Source organism: Procambarus clarkii, chromosome 29 (assembly GCF_040958095.1).
Source record: "Procambarus clarkii isolate CNS0578487 chromosome 29, FALCON_Pclarkii_2.0, whole genome shotgun sequence".
Taxonomy (NCBI): Eukaryota; Metazoa; Arthropoda; class Malacostraca; order Decapoda; family Cambaridae; genus Procambarus; species Procambarus clarkii.
Window position 1 is genome coordinate 29,329,822 of NC_091178.1, and position 21,446 is coordinate 29,351,267.

At 48.8% G+C, this 21,446-nt stretch overlaps 1 protein-coding gene across 1 annotated transcript; it reads left to right on the forward strand.

The window, feature by feature from the left end:
• Positions 1 to 1,106: 1,106 nt before the first annotated feature.
• LOC123750760 (uncharacterized) lies at positions 1,107 to 3,335 on the forward strand. Its single transcript, XM_045732866.2, has 2 exons — positions 1,107 to 1,161; positions 1,777 to 3,335. The coding sequence occupies exons 1-2, from the start codon at positions 1,107 to 1,109 to the stop codon at positions 3,333 to 3,335; spliced, it is 1,614 nt and encodes a 537-aa protein (XP_045588822.2).
• Positions 3,336 to 21,446: the final 18,111 nt, after the last annotated feature.

The window sequence follows — 21,446 nt, forward strand, 5'->3', positions numbered from 1 at the left end:
TACACTGGGGGTCTACCAATGTACACCAATGTTCTGAACAATTGTTGACCAGGGTTATGTAGATGTTATGTAGACTAATAATGATGAATTGATCAGGAACATAATGATTACAAATACCTGTTACTCAGATCACAACATAATTGAAGTTCTGACAAGCATGGGGGAATAAACCTTCAAAACCAGTCCCGAAGCCCGGTGGAGGTAATTTCAGCAAATTCAACTTCAATAATAAAAAGATAAACTGGGAGCAAATAAACCAAGACTTCACAGAAGTAAGCTGGGAAGAACAGCTAGAAAATGCAAACCTGAACCAGTGCCTGGAAAAAATAAGCTCAGTAGCACTAGATATATGTTCAAACCGCATACCCCTAAGAAAAAAAGAGGAAGAGATGCAGATTGGAACGAGAACGTCGTTCCCTCTATAGGCGAAGAAAACGAATTGCAGAAGAACTTGAGCATCGCACCCTATCTCAAAAACGGCGAAGAAGGTTAGGTAGAGAAATAGTAACAATTGAACTAAAGCTACAAGAATCATACAACACCCAGGAGAGGCAAAGTGAGCAAAAGGCCATTAGTAAAATAGAGGGAAATCCGAAATATTTTTTCTCCTATGCAAAATCAAGATAAAAAACCACATCCAGTATCGGGCCACTGCGAAAGGGAGATGGAACTTTCACCGATGACAACAAAGAAATGAGAGAGTTACTGAGGAAGCAGTACGACTCTATTTTCAGCGAGCCAATAAACGCACTAAAGATCGATAACCCAAATTAATTTTTCATGGGTATGATACCAACATCAAATCATATATCAGATGTCACCCTATCCTCACTGGATTTTGAAGAAGCCATAAACAGTATGCCTATGTACTCTGCACCAGGCCCTAATTCTTGGAACTCTATATTCATCAAGAACGGTAAAAAAAACTGCTATCGCAGGCCCTTCACATTCTTTGGAGACAAAGCCTAGATACCAAACTCTCACAAGTCGAGCCTGGCCTCGGGCCGGGCTTGGGGAGTAGAAGAACTCCCAGAACCCCATCAACCAGGCTTTACGGCACTAAGACCCCCAGAACATCACAAAAATGCTGTACCCAACAGTCGATGATGTCGCAGAGAGCCTCCAGCCCACCTCTCAAGGTTCCCAACATGTTCCTGGCTGGTGACTCCCCCCAAAGACATCAGGCCTCTCTTTTTCGAAGCTGCCCTTTGTTCTGCAAGAAAGATGGATGGGAGAATCATGCCCATTGCTTCTGCAAAACCCGCAGATGTCTCGTGTCTAAGGCTGCGGTGAAGCCAGTCAACCAGGAAACAGCCACAAGCTAGAAAACAATCAGCTTGCGTTTGGGGTTTCAGAGGCTATGACGCTGCAACGAGAACATACATTGCCAATTTCACAGAATTTCACAGGCTGTAGTTTAGCTGCATTTTAAAAATGCGTTCTGAATGAGGATGGCTTTTCAAACTTGACCTTAGTGGAAAAATTGCAGTGCACCCATATATGTAAAAGCACTACGATGTGCAAAAGCTACGTGCACAAGTTCTATAGTTATCACTCGCAGGAGGAGACCTGCGCATTGTTAGTCGTCAGAGAGATAACTTCCCAAAGATTCCCAAATAGAGAGATCCACCATTTTTTTTATCTGGCCCGTAATTTCTGAATAAAATCTTGATCGTCTCACACGGAATTTATTATTAATTAGAAATAAATCTAAAAAATCTCCTTTTAGTGTTTTATTCATAAAACAGAACATAATTACATTTTTATTATAACTAGATGGGACACCTAGTTGTGCCAGGACAGATCCTGTCTCCCACTCTACCCATCTCCAACTCAACCCATCTTCCACGCAACCCATCTTCCACTCAACCCATCTCCCACTCAACCCATCTCCCACTCAACCCATCTTCCACGCAACCCATCTCCCACTCAACCCATCTCCAACTCAACCCATCTTCCACGCAACCCATCTTCCACTCAACCCATCTCCCACTCAACCCATCTCCAACTCAACCCATCTTCAACGCAACCCATCTCCCACTCAACCCATCTTCCACTCAACCCATCTTCCACGCAACCCATCTCCAACTCCACCCATCTTCCACGCAACCCATCTCCCACGCAACCCATCTCCAACTCAACCCATCTCCCACTCAATTCATCTCCTACTCAATCCATCTCCCACTCAACCCATCTCCCACTCAACCCATCTCCCACAGAACCCATCTCCCACACAACCCATCTCCCACACAACCCATCTCCCACACAACCCATCTCCCACACAACCCATCTCCCACGCAACCCATCTCCCACACAACCCATCTCCCACACAACCTATCTCCCTCACAACCAATCTCCCACACAACCCATCTCCCACGCAACCCATCTCCAACTCAACCCATCTTCCACGCAACCCATCTCCCACGCAACCCATCTCCAACTCAACCCATCTCCCACTCAATTCATCTCCTACTCAATCCATCTCCCATTCACCGCATCTCCCACACAACCCATCTCCCACACAACCCTTCTCCCACACAACCCATCTCCCACTCAACCCATCTCCCACACAACCCATCTCCCACTCAACCCATCTCCCTCGACACAACCCATCACCCTCGACACAACCCATCACCCTCGACACAACCCATCACCCTCGACACAACCCATCACCCTCGACACAACCCATCACCCTCGACACAACCCATCACCCTCGACACAACCCATCACCCTCGACACAACCCATCTCCCTCGACACAACCCATCACCCTCGACACAACTCATCTCCCTCGACACAACCCATCACCCTCGACACAACCCATCACCCTCGACACAACCCATCACCCTCGACACAACCCATCACCCTCGACACAACCCATCACCCTCGACACAACCCATCACCCTCGACACAACCCATCACCCTCGACACAACCCATCACCCTCGACACAACCCATCTCCCTCGACACAACCCATCACCCTCGACACAACTCATCTCCCTCGACACAACCCATCTCCCTCGACACAACTCATCTCCCTCGACACAACTCATCTCCCTCGACGCAACCCATCTCCCACTCAACCCATCTCCCTCGACACAACCCATCTCCCTCGACACAACTCATCTCCCTCGACACAACTCATCTCCCTCGACGCAACCCATCTCCCACGGCACAACCCATCTCCCACTCAACCCTTCTCCCTCGACACAACCCATCTCCCACTCAACCCATCTCCCTCGGCACAACCCATCTCCCACTCAACCCATCTCCCTCGGCACAACCCATCTCCCACTCAACCCTTCTCCCTCGACACAACCCATCTCCCACTCAACTAACCCTTGTCTCTTTTCCACACACCTTTCTCACTCTCCACATTCCACCATCTACCTCACTCCACCCTTGAATCTCCTTCTACACTCCCTCCCCCCCCAATACCCATGTCCTCGCTCCAATTCCCTTTCCTCTAATCAACCGCTTCCCCTTCCCCTTTCATTGCTCGTCACTCCTTTCCCACTTTCTCCACATTCTCTCCCTATATCACTCACACACACACACACACACACACACACACACACACACACACACACACACACACACACACACACACACACACACACACACACACACACACACACACACATATTTCCCCTACACTGTCTCCTTCACTGTAACCAAAAACTTGGGTTCATAATAAATGCTGGAGCTTATAAGCCTTTCATTCCACCCGTCTTCACACCATCGCCTGACCAATGAAAACTTTTTTCCTTCAGAGCCTCGAACTTATTCGCTGTGAAACCACTGAAGCTCAGTAATCTCACCACAATGTTTACATTTCCTCTGTGATGTTGATGCATTCCCGTTGTTTAGTCCCTCCTCGCGCGGCGCCCGTCACGGGGAGCAATATTCATGTTTTTTTTGTCCGCAATTGACTTTCACTCAGAGCTCTTAGTCTCTGTGGTGGAAGAGTACTCTTACTCTCAGTAACATTACTCGCCGTCCTCTTGCTCTCAGTGCTACAACTTGTAGTCTTTTCCCTCTTAGAATTCTTACTCTGTGCATTCATACTCCCAGGGCTCTTACTCATTGTTCTCTTGTTTCTTGTGTCCCAACTCTCACAGTGTCCTAACTCACAGTGTCCCAACTCACAGTGTCCCAACACACAGTGTCCCAACTCACAGCGTCCCAAATTAGTGTTCCATCTCAGTGTCCAAATACACAGTGTCCCATCTCAGTGTTCCAAATGACAGTGTCCCAACAGCAGTGTTCTAACACACAGGTTCCCAACAGTGTTCCAACTCACAGTGTCCCATCTCACAATGTCCCAACTGACAGTGTGCACACAACCTTGCCACCCACAAAGGGCACATAGTGTCCCACCTCAGTGTCCCAACACACAGTGTCCCATCTCACAGTGTCCCCTATCACAGTGTCCAAACACACAATGTCCCAACACACAGTGTCCCAACACAGTATCCCAACACACAGTACCCCAACTCACAGTGTTCCAACACACAGTGTTCCAACACACAGTGTCCCAACACACGTGTCCCATCTAACAGTGTCCCATCTCACAGTGTCCCAACACAGTGTCCCATCGCACAGTGTCCCAACACTGTGTCCCAACACACTGTGTTCCAACACACTTGTACCATCTAACAGTGTCCCAACTCACAGTGTCCCTACTCAGTGTCCCAACACACTTGTTCCATCTTACAGTGTCCCAGCCCACAGTGTCCCAACTCACAGTTTCCTATCTCAAAGTGTCCCAACTCAGTGTCCCAAAAGTGTCCCATCTCACAGTGTCCCATCTCACAGTGTCCAATCTCACAGTGTCCCAACACTCAGTGTCCCAACACATAGTGTCCCACCTCGGTGTCCCAACACACAGTGTCCCAACACACAAGTGGAAAGTGGGCCGGATCGTGTCCGTTTTGCTTTTCCTTAGGGGACACGATCTGGCCCCATGTGTTACCCCAGCGAGTGATTGCTCGTCTCCAGGTCTTAGCGTTTCGCTCAAGGGGATTAAAAAGCCGGTATGTGAGTTTGGCGTTAGCCCCTAAGTGACCTGAACCCAAATGTATAATAACGCCATCCAAAATCTATTTTACATCTCCTATTTACTTCCAATCTATGTTAACCAGAACATCAACTGTTGCTATTAGATGATGAACTTCAGTAGGCCTATTATTAATTAATATCCCCTTTCTTCTCCATTTATACACATCAATAATGTAACTCCATTAATATTCAGAAGGTCCTATTTATTCCTCTTACTTATCTAGACGCTTTATATATAAAGTGTCCAGCCAAAGATAGTTTATTGAGCATAGGAATGGAAGAAATCCGTCATCACCCATTCGTATGGAACACACAGTGTCCCAACTCACAATGTCCAAACACACAGTGTCCCAACACACAGTGTCCAAACTCACAGTGTCCCAACACACAGTGTCCAAACTCACAGTGTCCCAACACAGTGTCCAAACACACAGTGTCCAAACTCACAGTGTCCAAACACAGTGTCCAAACTCACAGTGTCCAAACTCAAACTGTCCCATCTCACAGTGTCCCAACTCACAGTGTCCAAACTCACAATGTCACAACTCAGTGTCCTAACTCAGGGTACCAACTCACAGTGTCCGAACACACCGTGTCCGAACTCACAGTGTCCCAACTCACAATGTCCCATCTCAGTGTCCGAACACAATGTTCCAACTCACAGTGTCCCAATTCCCAGTGTCCCAACTCACACTGTCCCAACTGACAGGGTCCCAACTCACAGGGTCCCAACTCACAGGGTCCAAACCCACAGTGTCCCAACTCAGTGTCCAAACACACAGTGTCCAAACCCACAGTGTCCCAACACACAGTGTCCCATCTCAGTGTTCGAACACCCATCTCCAAACTTACAGTGTCCCAACTCACAGTGTCCCAACCTAGTGTCCCATCTCAATGTCCCAAATGACGTGATCAACACACTGTGTCCCATATGACACTGACCAATACACTGTGTCCCAACACGCAACGTCCCAACTCAAAGTGTCCCACCTCACAGTGTACAAACTCAGTGCTCCAACACACAGTGTCCCAACTCACATTGTCCCAACACACAATGTCCCAACGTACAGTGTCCCATCTAACAGTGTCCCAACTGACAAGTTCCCAGCATTGTCCCAACACACGTGTCCCAACTCAGTGTCCCGACTCACCGTGTCCCATCTCACAGTATCCTATCTCACAGTGTCCCATCTCACAGTGTCCCAACTCACAGTGTCCCAGTGTCTCATCTCACAGTGTCCCAACACACAGTGTTCCATCACACAGTGTCCCAACTCACCGTGTCCCAACTCACAGTGTCACACCTCACAGTGTCCCAACTCACAGCATAGCAACACACAGTGTCCCAACACAGAGTGTCCCACCTCACAGTGTCCCATCTCAGTGTCCCAACTCACCGTGTCCCTCCTCACATTTTCCCAACTCACAATGTTCCAACACAGTTTCCTAACCCATAGTGTCCCCTTCTCACAGTGTCCTAACTCAATGAGTTCCAACACAGTGTCCCAACTCACAGTGTCCCAACACACAGTTTCCTAACACACGTGTCCCATCTAACAGTATCCTAACTTACAGTGTCCCAGCAGTGTCCCATCTGACAGTTTCCCAACTCACAGTGTCCCAACAGTGTCTCAACACAATGTTCCAACAATATCCCAACACAGTGTCCCAACACACAGTGTCCCAACTCACAGTGTCCCAAAAACACAGTGTCCCAACTCACAGTGTCTCAACACACAGTGTCCCAACGCACGTGTCCCATCTAACAGCTTCCCAACTCACAGTGTCCCAACAGTGTTTGTACACACAGTGTCCCAACAGTGTCCGAACACGCAGTGTCCAAACTCACAGTGCTCCAACTCACAGTGTCCAATCTCAGAGAGCCCCAACACACAGTGTCCTATCTAACAGTGTCCCAACACAATGTGTCCCAACTCACAGTGTCCCAACTCACATTGTTCCAACACACAGTGTCCCAACTCACATTGTCCCAACACATAGTGTCCCAACACACAGTGTCCCAACACACAGTGTCCCATCTAACAGTGTCTCAACTGACAAGTTCCCAGCATTGTCCCAACACACGTGTCCCAACACAGTGTCCGAACTCACCGTGTCCCATCTCACAGTATCCTATCTCACAGTGTCCCATCTAACGGTGTCCCAACTCACAGTGTCCCAGTATCTCATCTCACAGTGTTCCATCACACAGTGTCCCAAGTCACAGTGTCCCAACACAGAGTGTCCCAACAGTGTCCGAACACGCAGTGTGCAAACTCATAGTGTTCCATCTCACAGTGTCCAATCTCACAGAGCCCCAACACACAGTGTCCCATCTCACAGTTTCCCAACTCACAGTGTCCCAGTGTCTCATCTCACAGTGTCCCAACACACAGTGTTCCATCACACAGTGTCCCAAGTCACAGTGTCTCAACACACAGTATCCCAACTCAGTGTCCCAACTCACCGTGTCCCAACTCACTGTGTCACACCTCACAGTGTCCCAACTCACAGTTTAACAACACACAGTGTCCCAACACGAAGCGTCCAATCTCACAGTGTCCCATCTCAGTGTCCCAACTCACCGTGTCCCACCTCACATTTTCCCAACTCACAGTGTTCCAACACAGTGTACTAACCCATAGTGTCCCCTTCTCACAGTGTCCTAACTCAATGAGTTCCAACACAGTGTCCCAACTCACAGTGTCCCAACACACAGTATCCTAACACACGTGTCCCATCTAACAGTGTCCCAACTCACAGTGTCCCAGCAGTGTCCCATCTGACAGTTTCCCAACTCACAGTGTCCCAGTATCTCATCTCACAGTGTCCCAACACACAGTGTTCCATCACACAGTGTCCCAAGTCACAGTGTCCCAACACACAGTGTCCCAACAGTGTCCGAACACGCAGTGTCCAAACTCACAGTGTTCCATCTCACAGTATCCAATATCACAGTATCCAATCTCACAGAGCCCCAACACACAGTGTCCAATCTCACAATGTCCCAACTCACAGTGTCCGAACACACAGTGTCCCCTCTCACAAAGTCCAAACTCACAGTGTTCCAACACAGTGTCCCAACTCACAGTGTCCCAACACACAGTGTTCCAACAAACGTGTCCGATCTAACAGTGTCCCAACGCGCAGTGTCCCAACACACAGTGCCCCAACGCACGTGTCACATTTACTAGTTTCCCAACTCACAGTGTCCCAACACACGTGTCCCAGTTAACAGTGTCCCAACTCAAGTGTCCCAACTCACAATGTCCCTTCTCACAGTGTCCCAACTCAGTGTCACAACTCACCGTGTCCCATCCCAGTGTCCCAGCACATTTTGTCCAATCTCAGTGTCCCATCTCAGAGTCGCAACACAGTGTCCCAACACACAGTGTCCCATGTCACAGTGTCCTTTCACACAGTTTTCCATCTCACAGTGTTCCATCTCACAGAGTCCCAAATCCCAGAGTACCAACTCAGTGTCACAACTCAGTGTCCCACCACACAGTTTCCCAACTCAGAGTGTCCCAAAACACAGTATCCCAACACGTGTCTCATAACAGTATCCCATCTCAAAGTGTACCAACACACAGTGTCCCAACTCACTTTCCCACCACACAGAGCCCCAACACACGTGTCCTATCAACAGTGTCCAAACACAGTGTCCAAACACAGTGTCCCAATACACTTGTCCCATCTAACAGTGTCCCAACACGTGACGTCCAATCTAGTAGTGTCCCAACACAATGTGTCTCAACTCACAGTGTCCAAACTCACAGTGTTCCAACTCACAGTGTCCAAACAGTGTCCAAACTCACAGTGTTCCAACTCACAGTGTCCAAACAGTGTCCAAACTCAATGCCCAAACTCACAGTGTCCAAACTCAGTGTCCCAACTTAGTGTCCCAACTTACAGTGTCCCAACTCACAGAGTCCCAACTCACAGGGTTCCAACTCACATTCTCCGAACACACAGTGTCCCAACTCCGTGTCCCAACTCACAGTGTCCCAACTCAGTGTCCCAAATGACAGTGTCCCAACACACCGTGTCCCAACACGCAATGTCCCATCTCAGTGTCCCAATTCACAGTGGCCTAAACACATAGTGTCCCATCTGACAGCGTCCTAACTCACTGTGTCCCATCTCACAGTGTCCCAACACAGTGTCCCTAATTCACACAGTGTCCCGTCTCACAGTGTCCCTAACACACAGTGTCCCGTCTAACAGTGTCCCAACACACAGTGTCCCAACACACATTGTCCCACCTCAGTGTCCCATTTACAGTGTCCCAACACAGTGTTCCTAACACACAGTGTCCCAAATCACAGTGTTCCAACCCACAGGGTCCCAACACACAGTGTCTCATCTTACATTGTGCCAACATAGTATCCCAACTCACAGTGTCCCCACTCACAGTGTCCCAACTCACTGTGTCCCGTCTCACAGGGTCTCATCTCACAGTGTCCCATCTTACAGTGTCCAAACTCACAGTGTCTCATCTCGCAGTGTTCCATCTCACAGTGTCCCAACTCAGTGTCCCATCTCACAGTGTTCCATCTCACAGTGCTCTATCTCATAGTGTCCCAGCTCACAGTGTCCCATCTCACATTTTTCCATCTCACAGTATTCCATCTCACAGTGTCCCAACTCACAGTATCTCAACTCAGTGTCCAAAACAAGTGTCCCACCCCACAGTGTCGTAACTCAGTGTCCCAAAACACAGTATCCCAACACACGTGTTCCATCTCACAGTGTCCCATCTCACAGTTTTCCATCTCACAGTGTTCCATCTCACAGTGTCCCAACTCACAGTATCTAAACTCAGTGTCCCAAATCAGTGTCCCACCACACAGTGTCCTAACTCACAGTGTCCCAAAACACAGTATCCCAACACACGTGTCCCATTTAACAGTGTCCCATCTCACATTGTCTGAACACAGTGTCCCAACTCACAGTGCCCATACGCACAGTGTCTGAACTCTCAGTGCCCGAACACACCGTGTCCCAACTCACAGTGTCCCAACTCACAGTGTCCCATATCAGTTTCCGAACACAGTGTCCCAACTCATAGTGTCCAAACTCAAAGTGTCCGAACTCACAGTGTCCGAACACACCGTGTCCCAACTCACAGTGTCCAAACCCACAGTGTCCCAACTCACAGTGTTCAAACACACAGTGTCTCAACTCACAGTGTCCAAACACACAGTGTCCAAACCCACAGTGTCCCAACTCAGTGTCCGAACATATAGTGTCTCAACTCACAGTGTACCATCTCAGTGTCCGAACACAGTGTTCCAACTCACAGTGTCCCAACTCACAGGGTTCCAACCTAGTGTCCCATCTCAATGTCCCAAATGACAGTGTCTCAACACACCGTGTCCCAACACGCAATGTCCCAACTCAGTGTCCCAACTCAGTATCCCAAAACACAGTAACCCAACACACGTGACCCATCTCACAGTGTACCAACACTTAGTGTTCGAACTCACACGTCTCCAATCTAACAGTTTCCCAACACAGTGTCCCAGCACACTTATCCCATCTAACAGTGTCCCAACACGTGACGTCCTATCAAACAGTGTCCCAATACACAGTGTCCCATCTCAGTGTCCCAACCCACAGTGTCCCCCTCTCATAGTGTACTAACTCAATGCGTTCCAACACAGTGTCCCAACTCACAGTGTCCCAACACACAGTATCCTAACACACGTGTCCCATCTAACAGTGTCCCAACTCAGTGTCCCAGCAGTGTCCCATCTGACAGTTTCCCAACTCACAGTGTCCCAACAGTGTTCTATCTGACAGTTTCCCAACTCACAGTGTCCCAACAGTGTCTCAACACAATGTCCCAACAGTGTCATAACACAGTGTCCCAACACACAGTGTCCCAACTCACAGTGTCCCAAACACACAGTGTCCCAACTCACAGTGTCCCAACACACAGTGTCCCAACGTACGTGTCCCATCTAACAGCATCCCAACTCACAGTGTCCCAACAGTATCTGAACAGTGTCCCAACACACAGTGTCTCAACACTGTCCCATCTCACAGTGTCCCATTTACAGTATTCTAACTTACCTTGTCCCAACACAGTGTCCCAAATCACAGTGTTCCAACCCACAGTGTCCCAACGCACTCTGTCCCATCTCACAGGGTCTCATCTCAAAGGGTTCCATCTCACAGTGTCCAAATTCACAGTGTCTCATCTCACAGTGTTCCATCTCACAGTGTTTCATCTCACAGTGTCCCATCTCACAGTGTCCCATCTCACAGTGTTCCATCTCACAGTGTCCCATCTCACAGTGTCCCAACTCAGTGTCCCAAATCAGTGTCTCACCACACAGTGTCCAAACTCACAGTGTATCATCTCACAGTGTTCCATCTCACAGTGTTTCATCTCACAGTGTCCCCCATCTCACAGTGTTCCATCACACAGTGTCCCAACTCACAGTATTCCAACTCAGTGTCCCAAATCAGTTTCCCACCACACAGTGTCCTAACTCACAGTGTCCCAAAACACAGTATCCCATCACACGTGTCCTATCTCACAGTGTACCAACACAGGGTCCCAACTCTCAGTGTCCCACCACACTGTGTCCCAACACACTTATATCATCTAACAGTGTACCAACAGTGTCCCAACACACTTGTCCCATCTAACAGTGTCCCAACACACTTGTCCCATCTAACAGTGTCCCAGCTCATAATGTCGCAACACATAGTGTCCCAACACATGTGTCCAATCTAACAGTGACCCATCTCACAGTGTCCAAACAGTGTCACAACTCACATTGTCCCAACTCACAGCGTCCAATCAAACAATGTCCAAACGCGGTGTCCCAACTCACAGTGTCCCAACTCAGTGTCCCAACTCACAGTGTCCCAACTCAGTGTCAGAACACACAGTGTCCCATCTCACAGTGTCCCAATTCACAGAGTCCCAACTCACAGTGTCCCATCTCAGTGTGCGAACAGTTTCCTAACTCACAGTGTCCCAACTCATAGGGTCCCAATTCACATTGTCCGAACACACAGTGTTCCAACTCACAGTGTTCCAACTCACAGTGTCCCATTTACAGTGTCCCATCTCACTGTGTCCCAATTCAAAGTGTCCCAACTCACAGTGTTCCAACCCACAGTGTCCCATCTCACAGTGTCTCAACACACAGTGTCCCATCTCACAGTGTGCCAACTCAGTATCCCAACTCACAGTGTCCACACTCACGGTGTCCCAACGCTCTTTGTCCCAACTCAGTGTCCCATCTCAGAGGGTCCCTTCTCACAGTGTTTCATCTCACAGTGCCCCAACTCACATTGTCCCAACACAGTGTCCCAACTCAGTGTCCCATCTCACAGTGTTCCATCTCACAATGTACCAACTCACAGTGTTCCATCTCACAATGTACCAACTCACAGTGTCCCATCTCACAGTGTCCCATCTCACAGTGTACCAACTCACAGTGTTCCATCTCACAGTGTACAAACTCACAGTTTTCCATCTCACAGTGTCCCATCTCACAGTGTACCATCTCACAGTGTCCCATCGCACAGTGTACAAACTCACAGTATTCCATCTAACAGTTTTCCATCTCACAGTGTTCCATCTCACAGTGTCCCATTTCTCAGCGTCCCATCTCACAGTGTACCAACTCACAGTGTCCCATCTCACAGTGTACCAACTCACAGTGTTCCATCTCACAGTGTACCATCTCACTGTGTTCCATCTCATTGTGTTCCATCTCACAGTGTTCCATCTCACAGTGTCCCATCTCACAGTGTCCAATCTCACAGTGTACCATCTAATAGTGTTCCATCTCACAGTGTTCCATCTCACAGTGTCCCATCTCACAGTGTTCCATCTCACAGTGTTCCATCTCACAGTGCTCCATCTCACAGTGTCCCATTTCACAGTGTTCCATCTCACAGTGTACCAACTCACAGTGCTCCATCTCACTGTGTTCCATCTCTCAGTGTTCCATCTCACAGTCTCCCATCTCACAGTGTTCCAACTCACAGTGTTCCATCTCACAGTGTTCCATCTCACAGTGTTCCATCTCACATTGTGCCATCTCACAGTGTTCCATTTCGCATTGTTTCATCTCACAGTGTCCCATCTCACACTTTTCCATCTCACAGTGTTCCATCTCACAGTGTCCCAAAACACAGTGTCCCTACACATGTGACCCATCTCACAGTGTCCCTACACATGTGACCCATCTCACAGTGTACCAACACCCAGTGTTCAAGCTCACAGTGTACCAAAACACAGTATACCAACACACGTGTCCCATCTAACAGTGTCCCAACTCCCAGTGTCCCAATACACAGTGTCTTAACACACTTGTCCCATCTAACAGTGTCCCAACTCACAATGTCCCAACAAACAGTGTCTCAACAAACGGTGTCCCAACAGTGTCTCAACAAACGGTGTCCCAACTCACGTCCCACCTAACAGTGTCCCAACTCACAGTTTCCCATCTCACAGTGTCCTTCCACACAATATTTCATCTCACTGTGTTTCATCTCACAGTGTCCCAACTCTCAGAATCCCAACTCTGTTTCCCAACTCAGCGTCCCACAACACAGTATCCCAACACGTGTCCAATATAACAGTATCCCATCTCACAGTGTCCTTACTCACTGTCCCTACACACAGTGTCCCAAAACACGTGTCCAATCTAACAGTGTCAGAACACAGTGTCCCAGCACACTTATCCCATCTAACAGTGTCCCAACACGTGACGTCCTATCTAACAGTGTCCCAACACAATGTGTCGCAACTCACAGTGTCCCAACAGTGTCCCAACTCACATTGTTCCAACACACAGTGTTCCACCTCACATTGTCCCAACACACAGTGTCCCATCTAACAGTGTCCCAACTAACAAGTTCCCATCATTGTCCCAACACACGTGTCCGAACTCAGTGTCCCAAATCACCGTGTCCCATCTCACAGTATCCTATCGCACAGTGTCCCATCTCACAGTGTCAAAACTCACAGTGTCAAAACTCAGTGTCCTAGTGTCTCATCTCACAGTGTCCCAACACACAGTGTTCGAACACACAGTGTCCCAAGTCACAGTGTCCAAAGACACAGTATCCCAACTCACAGTGTCCAAACACACAGTGTCCAAACACATAGTGTCTCAACTCACAGTGTACCATCTCAGTGTCCGAACACAGTGTTCCAACTCACAGTGTCCCAACTCACAGGGTTCCAACTCACATTGTCCGAACACTCAGTGTCCCAACTCACAGTGTCCCAACTCACAGTGTTCCAACCTAGTGCCCCATCTCAATGTCCCAAATGACAGTGTCCAGTACACTGTGTCCCATATGACAGTGTCCAACACACTGTGTCCCAACTAAGTGTCCAAACGCATAGTGTCCAAACTCACAGTGCCCCAACTCACAGTTTCCAAAATGTGTCAAAATTCACAGTGTCCCAACTCACAGTGTCCCAACTCAGTGTTCCAAATTACAGTGTCGTAACTCAGTGTCGCAACTCACAGTGTCCCAACTCACAGTGTCCCAACTAACAGGGTTCCAACTCACATTGTCCGAACACACAGTGTCCCAACTCACAGTGTCCCAATTCACAGAGTTCCAAATCACAGTGTTCCAGCTGAGTGTCCCCTCTCAAAGTCCATACACACAGTGTTACATCTCAGTGTCCTAAATGACAGTGTCTCAACACACCGTGTCCCAACACGCAATGTCCCAACTCAATGTCCCAACTCAGTGTCCCAAAACACAGTATCCCAACACACGTGACCCATCTCACAGTGTACCAACACTCAGTGTTCGAACTCACACGTCTCCAATCTAACAGTTTCCCAACACAGTGTCCCAGCACACTTATCCCATCTAACAGTGTTCCAACACGTGACGTCCTATCAAACAGTGTCCCAACACAATGAGTCCCAACTCACAGTGTCCCAACTCACATTGTTCCAACACACAGTGTCCCAACTCACAGTGTCTCAACTGACAAGTTCCCAGCATTAACCCAACACACGTGTCCGAACTCACCGTGTCCCATCTCACAGTATCCTATCTCACAGTGTCCCAGTGTCTCATCTCACAGTGTCCCAGCACACAGTGTTCCAACACACAGTGTCCCAACTCACAGTGACCCAGTGTCTCATCTCACAGTGTCCCAGCACACAGTGTTCCAACACACAGTGTCCCAAGTCACAGTGTCCCAAAACACAGTATCCCAACTCAGTGTCCCAACTCACCCTGTCCCAACTCACAGTGTCACACCTCACAGTGTCCCAACTCACCGTTTAACAACACACAGTGTCCCAACACACAGTGTCCCATCTCAGTGTCCCAACCCACAGTGTCTCCCTCTCATAGTGTACTAACTCAATGCGTTCCAACACAGTGTCCCAACTCACAGTGTCCCAACACACAGTATCCTAACACACGTGTCCCATCTAACAGTGTCCCAACTCAGTGTCCCAGCAGTGTCCCATCTGACAGTTTCTCAACTCACAGTGTCCCAACAGTGTCTCAACACAATGTCCCAACAGTGTCCCAACACAGTGTCCCAACACACAGTGTCCCAACTCACAGTGTCCCAAACACACAGTGTCCCAACTCACAGTGTCCCAACACACAGTGTCCCAACGTACGTGTCCCATCTAACAGCATCCCAACTCACAGTGTCCCAACAGTATCTGAACAGTGTCCCAACACACAGTGTCTCAACAGTGTCCAAACACGCAGTGTCCCAACTCAGAGTCCCAACTCACCGTGTCCCAACTAAGTGTCCCAACGCAATGTGTCCCAACACACTGTGTCCCAACACAGTGTCCCAATACACAGTGTCCCATCTCAGTGTCCCAACTCACAGTATCCAACACACTTGTCCCACCTAACAGTGTCCCATCTCACAGTGTCCTATCTCACAGTGTTCCATCTCACAGTGTCCAATCTCACAGAGCCCCAACACACAGTGTCCCATCTAACAGTGTCCCAACTCACAGTGTCCGAACACACAGTGTTCTATCTCAGTGTCCAATCTCAGTGTCCCAACACACAGTGTCCCATCTCACAATGTTCTATCTCACAGTGTCCCATCTCACAGTGTCCCTTCTCACAAGGTCCAAACTCACAGTGTTCCAACACAGTGTCCCAATTCACAGTGTCCAAACACACAGTGTCCCTACAAACGTGTCCAATCTAACAGTGTCCCATCTCACAGTGTCTCAACACACGTGTCCCATTTAACAGTTTCCCAACTCACTGTGTCCTAACACACATGTCCCATCTAACAGTGTCCCAACTGAGTTTCCCAACTAACAGTGTCCCTCACAGAGTCTCAACTCAGTGTCTCAACTCACCGTGTCCCATCCCTGTGTCCCAACACAGTGTCCCAACACATTGTGTCCAATCTCAGTGTCCCAACACACAGTGTCCCAACAGTGTCCCAACTCACGTCCCATCTAACAGTGTCTCATCTCACAGTGTCCCATTTCACAGTGTCCGTTTACACAGTTTTCCATCTCACAGTGTCCCAACTCACAGAATCCCAACTCAGTGTTCCAAGTCAGTGTCCCACAACACAGTGTCCCAACTCACTGTCCCACCACACAGTGTCCCAACTCAGAGTGTCCCAAAACACAGTATCCCAACAAGTGTCTCATATAACAGTATCCCATCTCACAGTGTACCAACACAGTGTCCCAACTCACTGTCCCACCACACAGTGTCTCCACACACGTGTCCCATCTCACAGTGTACCAACACAGTGTCCCAATACACTTGTCCCGTCTAACAGTTTCCCAACACGTGACGTCCAATCTAACAGTGTCCCAACACAATGTGCCCCAACTCACATTGACCCAACAGTGTCCCAACACACAGTGTCCCATCTAACAGTGTCCCAACTCACAAGTTCCCAGAATTGTCCCAACTCCCAAGTTCCCAGAACTGTCCCAACACACTTGTCCCATCTAACAGTGTCCCAACTCACAGTGTCCCAACAAACAGTGTCTCAACAAACGGTGTCCCAACAGTGTCTCAACAAACGGTGTCCCAACTCACGTCCCATCTAACAGTGTCCCAACTCACAGTTTCCCATCTCACAGTGTCCTTCCACACAATATTTCATCTCACTGTGTTTCATCTCACAGAGTCCCAACTCTCAGAATCCCAACTCTGTTTCCCAACTCAGCGTCCCACAACACAGTATCCCAACACGTGTCCAATATAACAGTATCCCATCTCACAGTGTCCTTACTCACTGTCCCTACACACAGTGTCCCAACACACGTGTCCAATCTAACAGTGTCAGAACACAGTGTCCCAGCACACTTATCCCATCTAACAGTGTCCCAACACGTGACGTCCTATCTAACAGTGTCCCAACACAATGTGTCGCAACTCACAGTGTCCCAACAGTGTTCCACCTCACATTGTCCCAACACACAGTGTCCCAACACACAGCGTCCCAACACACAGTGTCCCATCTAACAGTGTCCCAACTGACAAGTTCCCAGCATTGTCCCAACACACGTGTCCGAACTCAGTGTCCCAAATCACCGTGTCCCATCTCACAGTATCCTATCGCACAGTGTCCCATCTCACAGTGTCAAAACTCACAGTGTCCTAGTGTCTCATCTCACAGTGTCCCAACACACAGTGTCCCAACTCACAGTTTCCAAAAAGTGTCCAAACTCACAGTGTCCCAACTCAACGTTCCAAATTACAGTTTCGCAACTCAGTGTCCCAACTCACAGTGTCCCAACTCAGTGTCCCAACTCACAGTGTCCCAACTCACAGGGTTCCAACTCACATTTTCCGAACACACAGTGTCCCAACTCCGTGTCCCAACTCACAGTGTTCCAAATCACAGTGTTCCAACTGAGTGTCCGCTCTCAAAGTCCATACACACAGTGTTACATCTCAGTGTCCTAAATGACAGTGTCCCAACACACCGTGTCCCAACACGCAATGTCCCAACTCACAATGTCCCAACTCACAGTGTCCTAACACACAGTGGCCCAACACACATGTCCCATCTTACAGTGTCCCGTATACAGTGTCCCATCTCACAGTGTCCCAACACAGTGTCCCTAACACAGAGTGTCCCATCTCAGTGTCTCATCTCACAGTGTCCCAACACACAGTGTCCCAACACATAGTGTCCCAAACACACAGTGTCCCATCTCACAGTGTCCCATTTACAGTATCCTAACTCACCTTGTCCCAACACAGTGTCCCAAATCACAGTGTTCCAACCCACAGTGTCCCAACGCACTCTGTCCCATCTCACAGGGTCTCATCTCAAAGGGTTCCATCTCACAGTGTCCAAATTCACAGTGTCTCATCTCACAGTGTTACATCTCACAGTGTTTCATCTCACAGTGTCCCATCTCACAGTGTCCCATCTCACAGTGTTCCATCTCACAGTGTCCCATCTCACAGTGTCCCAACTCAGTGTCCCAAATCAGTGTCTCACCACACAGTGTCCAAACTCACAGTGTCTCATCTCACAGTGTTCCATCTCACAGTGTTTCATCTCACAGTGTCCCCATCTCACAGTGTCTCATCTCACAGTGTCCCCCATCTCACAGTGTTCCATCACACAGTGTCCCAACTCACAGTATTCCAACTCAGTGTCCCAAATCAGTGTCCCACCACACAGTGTCCTAACTCACAGTGTCCCAAAACACAGTATCCCATCACACGTGTCCCATCTCACAGTGTACCAACACAGGGTCCCAACTCACAGTGTCCCACCACACTGTGTCCCAACACACTTATATCATCTAACAGTGTACCAACAGTGTCCCAACACACTTGTCCCATCTAACAGTGTCCCAGCTCATAATGTCGCAACACATAGTGTCCCAACACATGTGTCCAATCTAACAGTGACCCATCTCACAGTGTCCAAACAGTGTCACAACTCACATTGTCCCAACTCACAGCGTCCAATCAAACAATGTCCAAACTCGGTGTCCCAACTCACAGGGTCCCAACTCAGTGTCCCAACTCACAGTGTCCCAACTCAGTGTCGGAACACACAGTGTCCCATCTCACAGTGTGCCAACTCACAGAGTCCCAACTCACAGTGTCCCATCTCAGTGTGCGATCAGTTTCCTAACTCACAGTGTCCCAACTCATAGGGTCCCAATTCACATTGTACGAACAAACAGTGTTCCAACTCACAGTGTTCCAACTCACAGTGTCCCATTTACAGTGTCCCATCTCACTGTGTCCCAATTCAAAGTGTCCCAACTCACAGTGTTCCAACCCACAGTGTCCCATCTCACAGTGTCTCAACACACAGTGTCCCATCTCACAGTGTGCCAACTCAGTATCCCAACTCACAGTGTCCACACTCACGGTGTCCCAACGCTCTTTGTCCCAACTCAGTGTCCCATCTCAGAGGGTCCCTTCTCACAGTGTTTCATCTCACAGTGCCCCAACTCACATTGTCACAACACAGTGTCCCAACTCAGTGTCCCATCTCACAGTGTTCCATCTCACAATGTACGAACTCACAGTGTTCCATCTCACAATGTACCAACTCACAGTGTCCCATCTCACAGTGTCCCATCTCACAGTGTACCAACTCACAGTGTTCCATCTCACAGTGTACCAACTCACAGTTTTCCATCTCACAGTGTCCCATCTCACAGTGTACCATCTCACAGTGTCCCATCGCACAGTGTACCAACTCACAGTATTCCATCTCACAGTTTTCCATCTCACAGTGTTCCATCTCACAGTGTCCCATTTCTCAGTGTCCCATCTCACAGTGTACCAACTCACAGTGTCCCATCTCACAGTGTACCAACTCACAGTGTTCCATCTTACAGTGTACCATCTCACTGTGTTCCATCTCACTGTGTTCCATCTCACAGTGTTCCATCTCACAGTGTCCCATCTCACAGTGTCCAATCTCACAGTGTACCATCTAATAGTGTTCCATCTCACAGTGTTCCATCTCACAGTGTCCCATCTCACAGTGTTCCATCTCACATTGTTTTATCTCACAGTGCTCCATCTCACAGTGCCCCATTTCACAGTGTTCCATCTCACAGTGTACCAACTCACTGTGCTCCATCTCACTGTGTTCCATCTCTCAGTGTTCCATCTCACAGTCTCCCATCTCACAGTGTACCAACTCACAGTGTTCCATCTCACAGAGTTCCATCTCACAGTGTTCCATCTCACATTGTGCCATCTCACAGTGTTCCATTTCGCATTGTTTCATCTCACAGTGTCCCATCTCACACTTTTCCATCTCACAGTGTTCCATCTCACAGTGTCCCAAAACACAGTATCCCTACACATGTGACCCATCTTACAGTGTACCAACACCCAGTGTTCAAACTCACAGTGTACCAAAACACAGTATACCAACACACGTGTCCCATCTAACAGTGTCCCAACTCCCAGTGTCCCAATACACAGTGTCTTAACACTCTTGTCCCATCTAACAGTGTCCCAACTCACAGTGTCCCAACAAACAGTGTCTCAACAAACGGTGTCCCAACAGTGTCTCAACAAACGGTGTCCCAACTCACGTCCCATCTAACAGTGTCCCAACTCACAGTTTCCCATCTCACAGTGTTCTTCCACACAATATTTCATCTCACTGTGTTTCATCTCACAGAGTCCCAACTCTCAGAATCCCAACTCTGTTTCCCAACTCAGCGTCCCACAACACAGTATCCCAACACGTGTCCAATATAACAGTATCCCATCTCACAGTGTCCTTACTCACTGTCCCTACACACAGTGTCCCAACACACGTGTCCAATCTAACAGTGTCAGAACACAGTGTCCCAGCACACTTATCCCATCTAACAGTGTCCCAACACGTGACGTCCTATCTAACAGTGTCCCAACACAATGTGTCGCAACTCACAGTGTCCCAACAGTGTCCCAACTCACATTGTTCCAACACACAGTGTTCCACCTCACATTGTCCCAACACACAGTGTCCCAACACACAGCGTCCCAACACACAGTGTCTCATCTAACAGTGTCCCAACTGACAAGTTCCCAGCATTGTCCCAACACACGTGTTCGAACTCAGTGTCCCAAATCACCGTGTCCCATCTCACAGTATCCTATCGCACAGTGTCCCATCTCACAGTGTCAAAACTCACAGTGTCCTAGTGTCTCATCTCACAGTGTCCCAACACACAGTGTTCGAACACACAGTGTCCCAACTCACAGTTTCCAAAAAGTGTCCAAACTCACAGTGTCCCAACTCAACGTTCCAAATTACAGTTTCGCAACTCAGTGTCCCAACTCACAGTGTCCCAACTCAGTGTCCCAACTCACAGTGTCCCAACTCACAGGGTTCCAACTCACATTTTCCGAACACACAGTGTCCCAACTCCGTGTCCCAACTCACA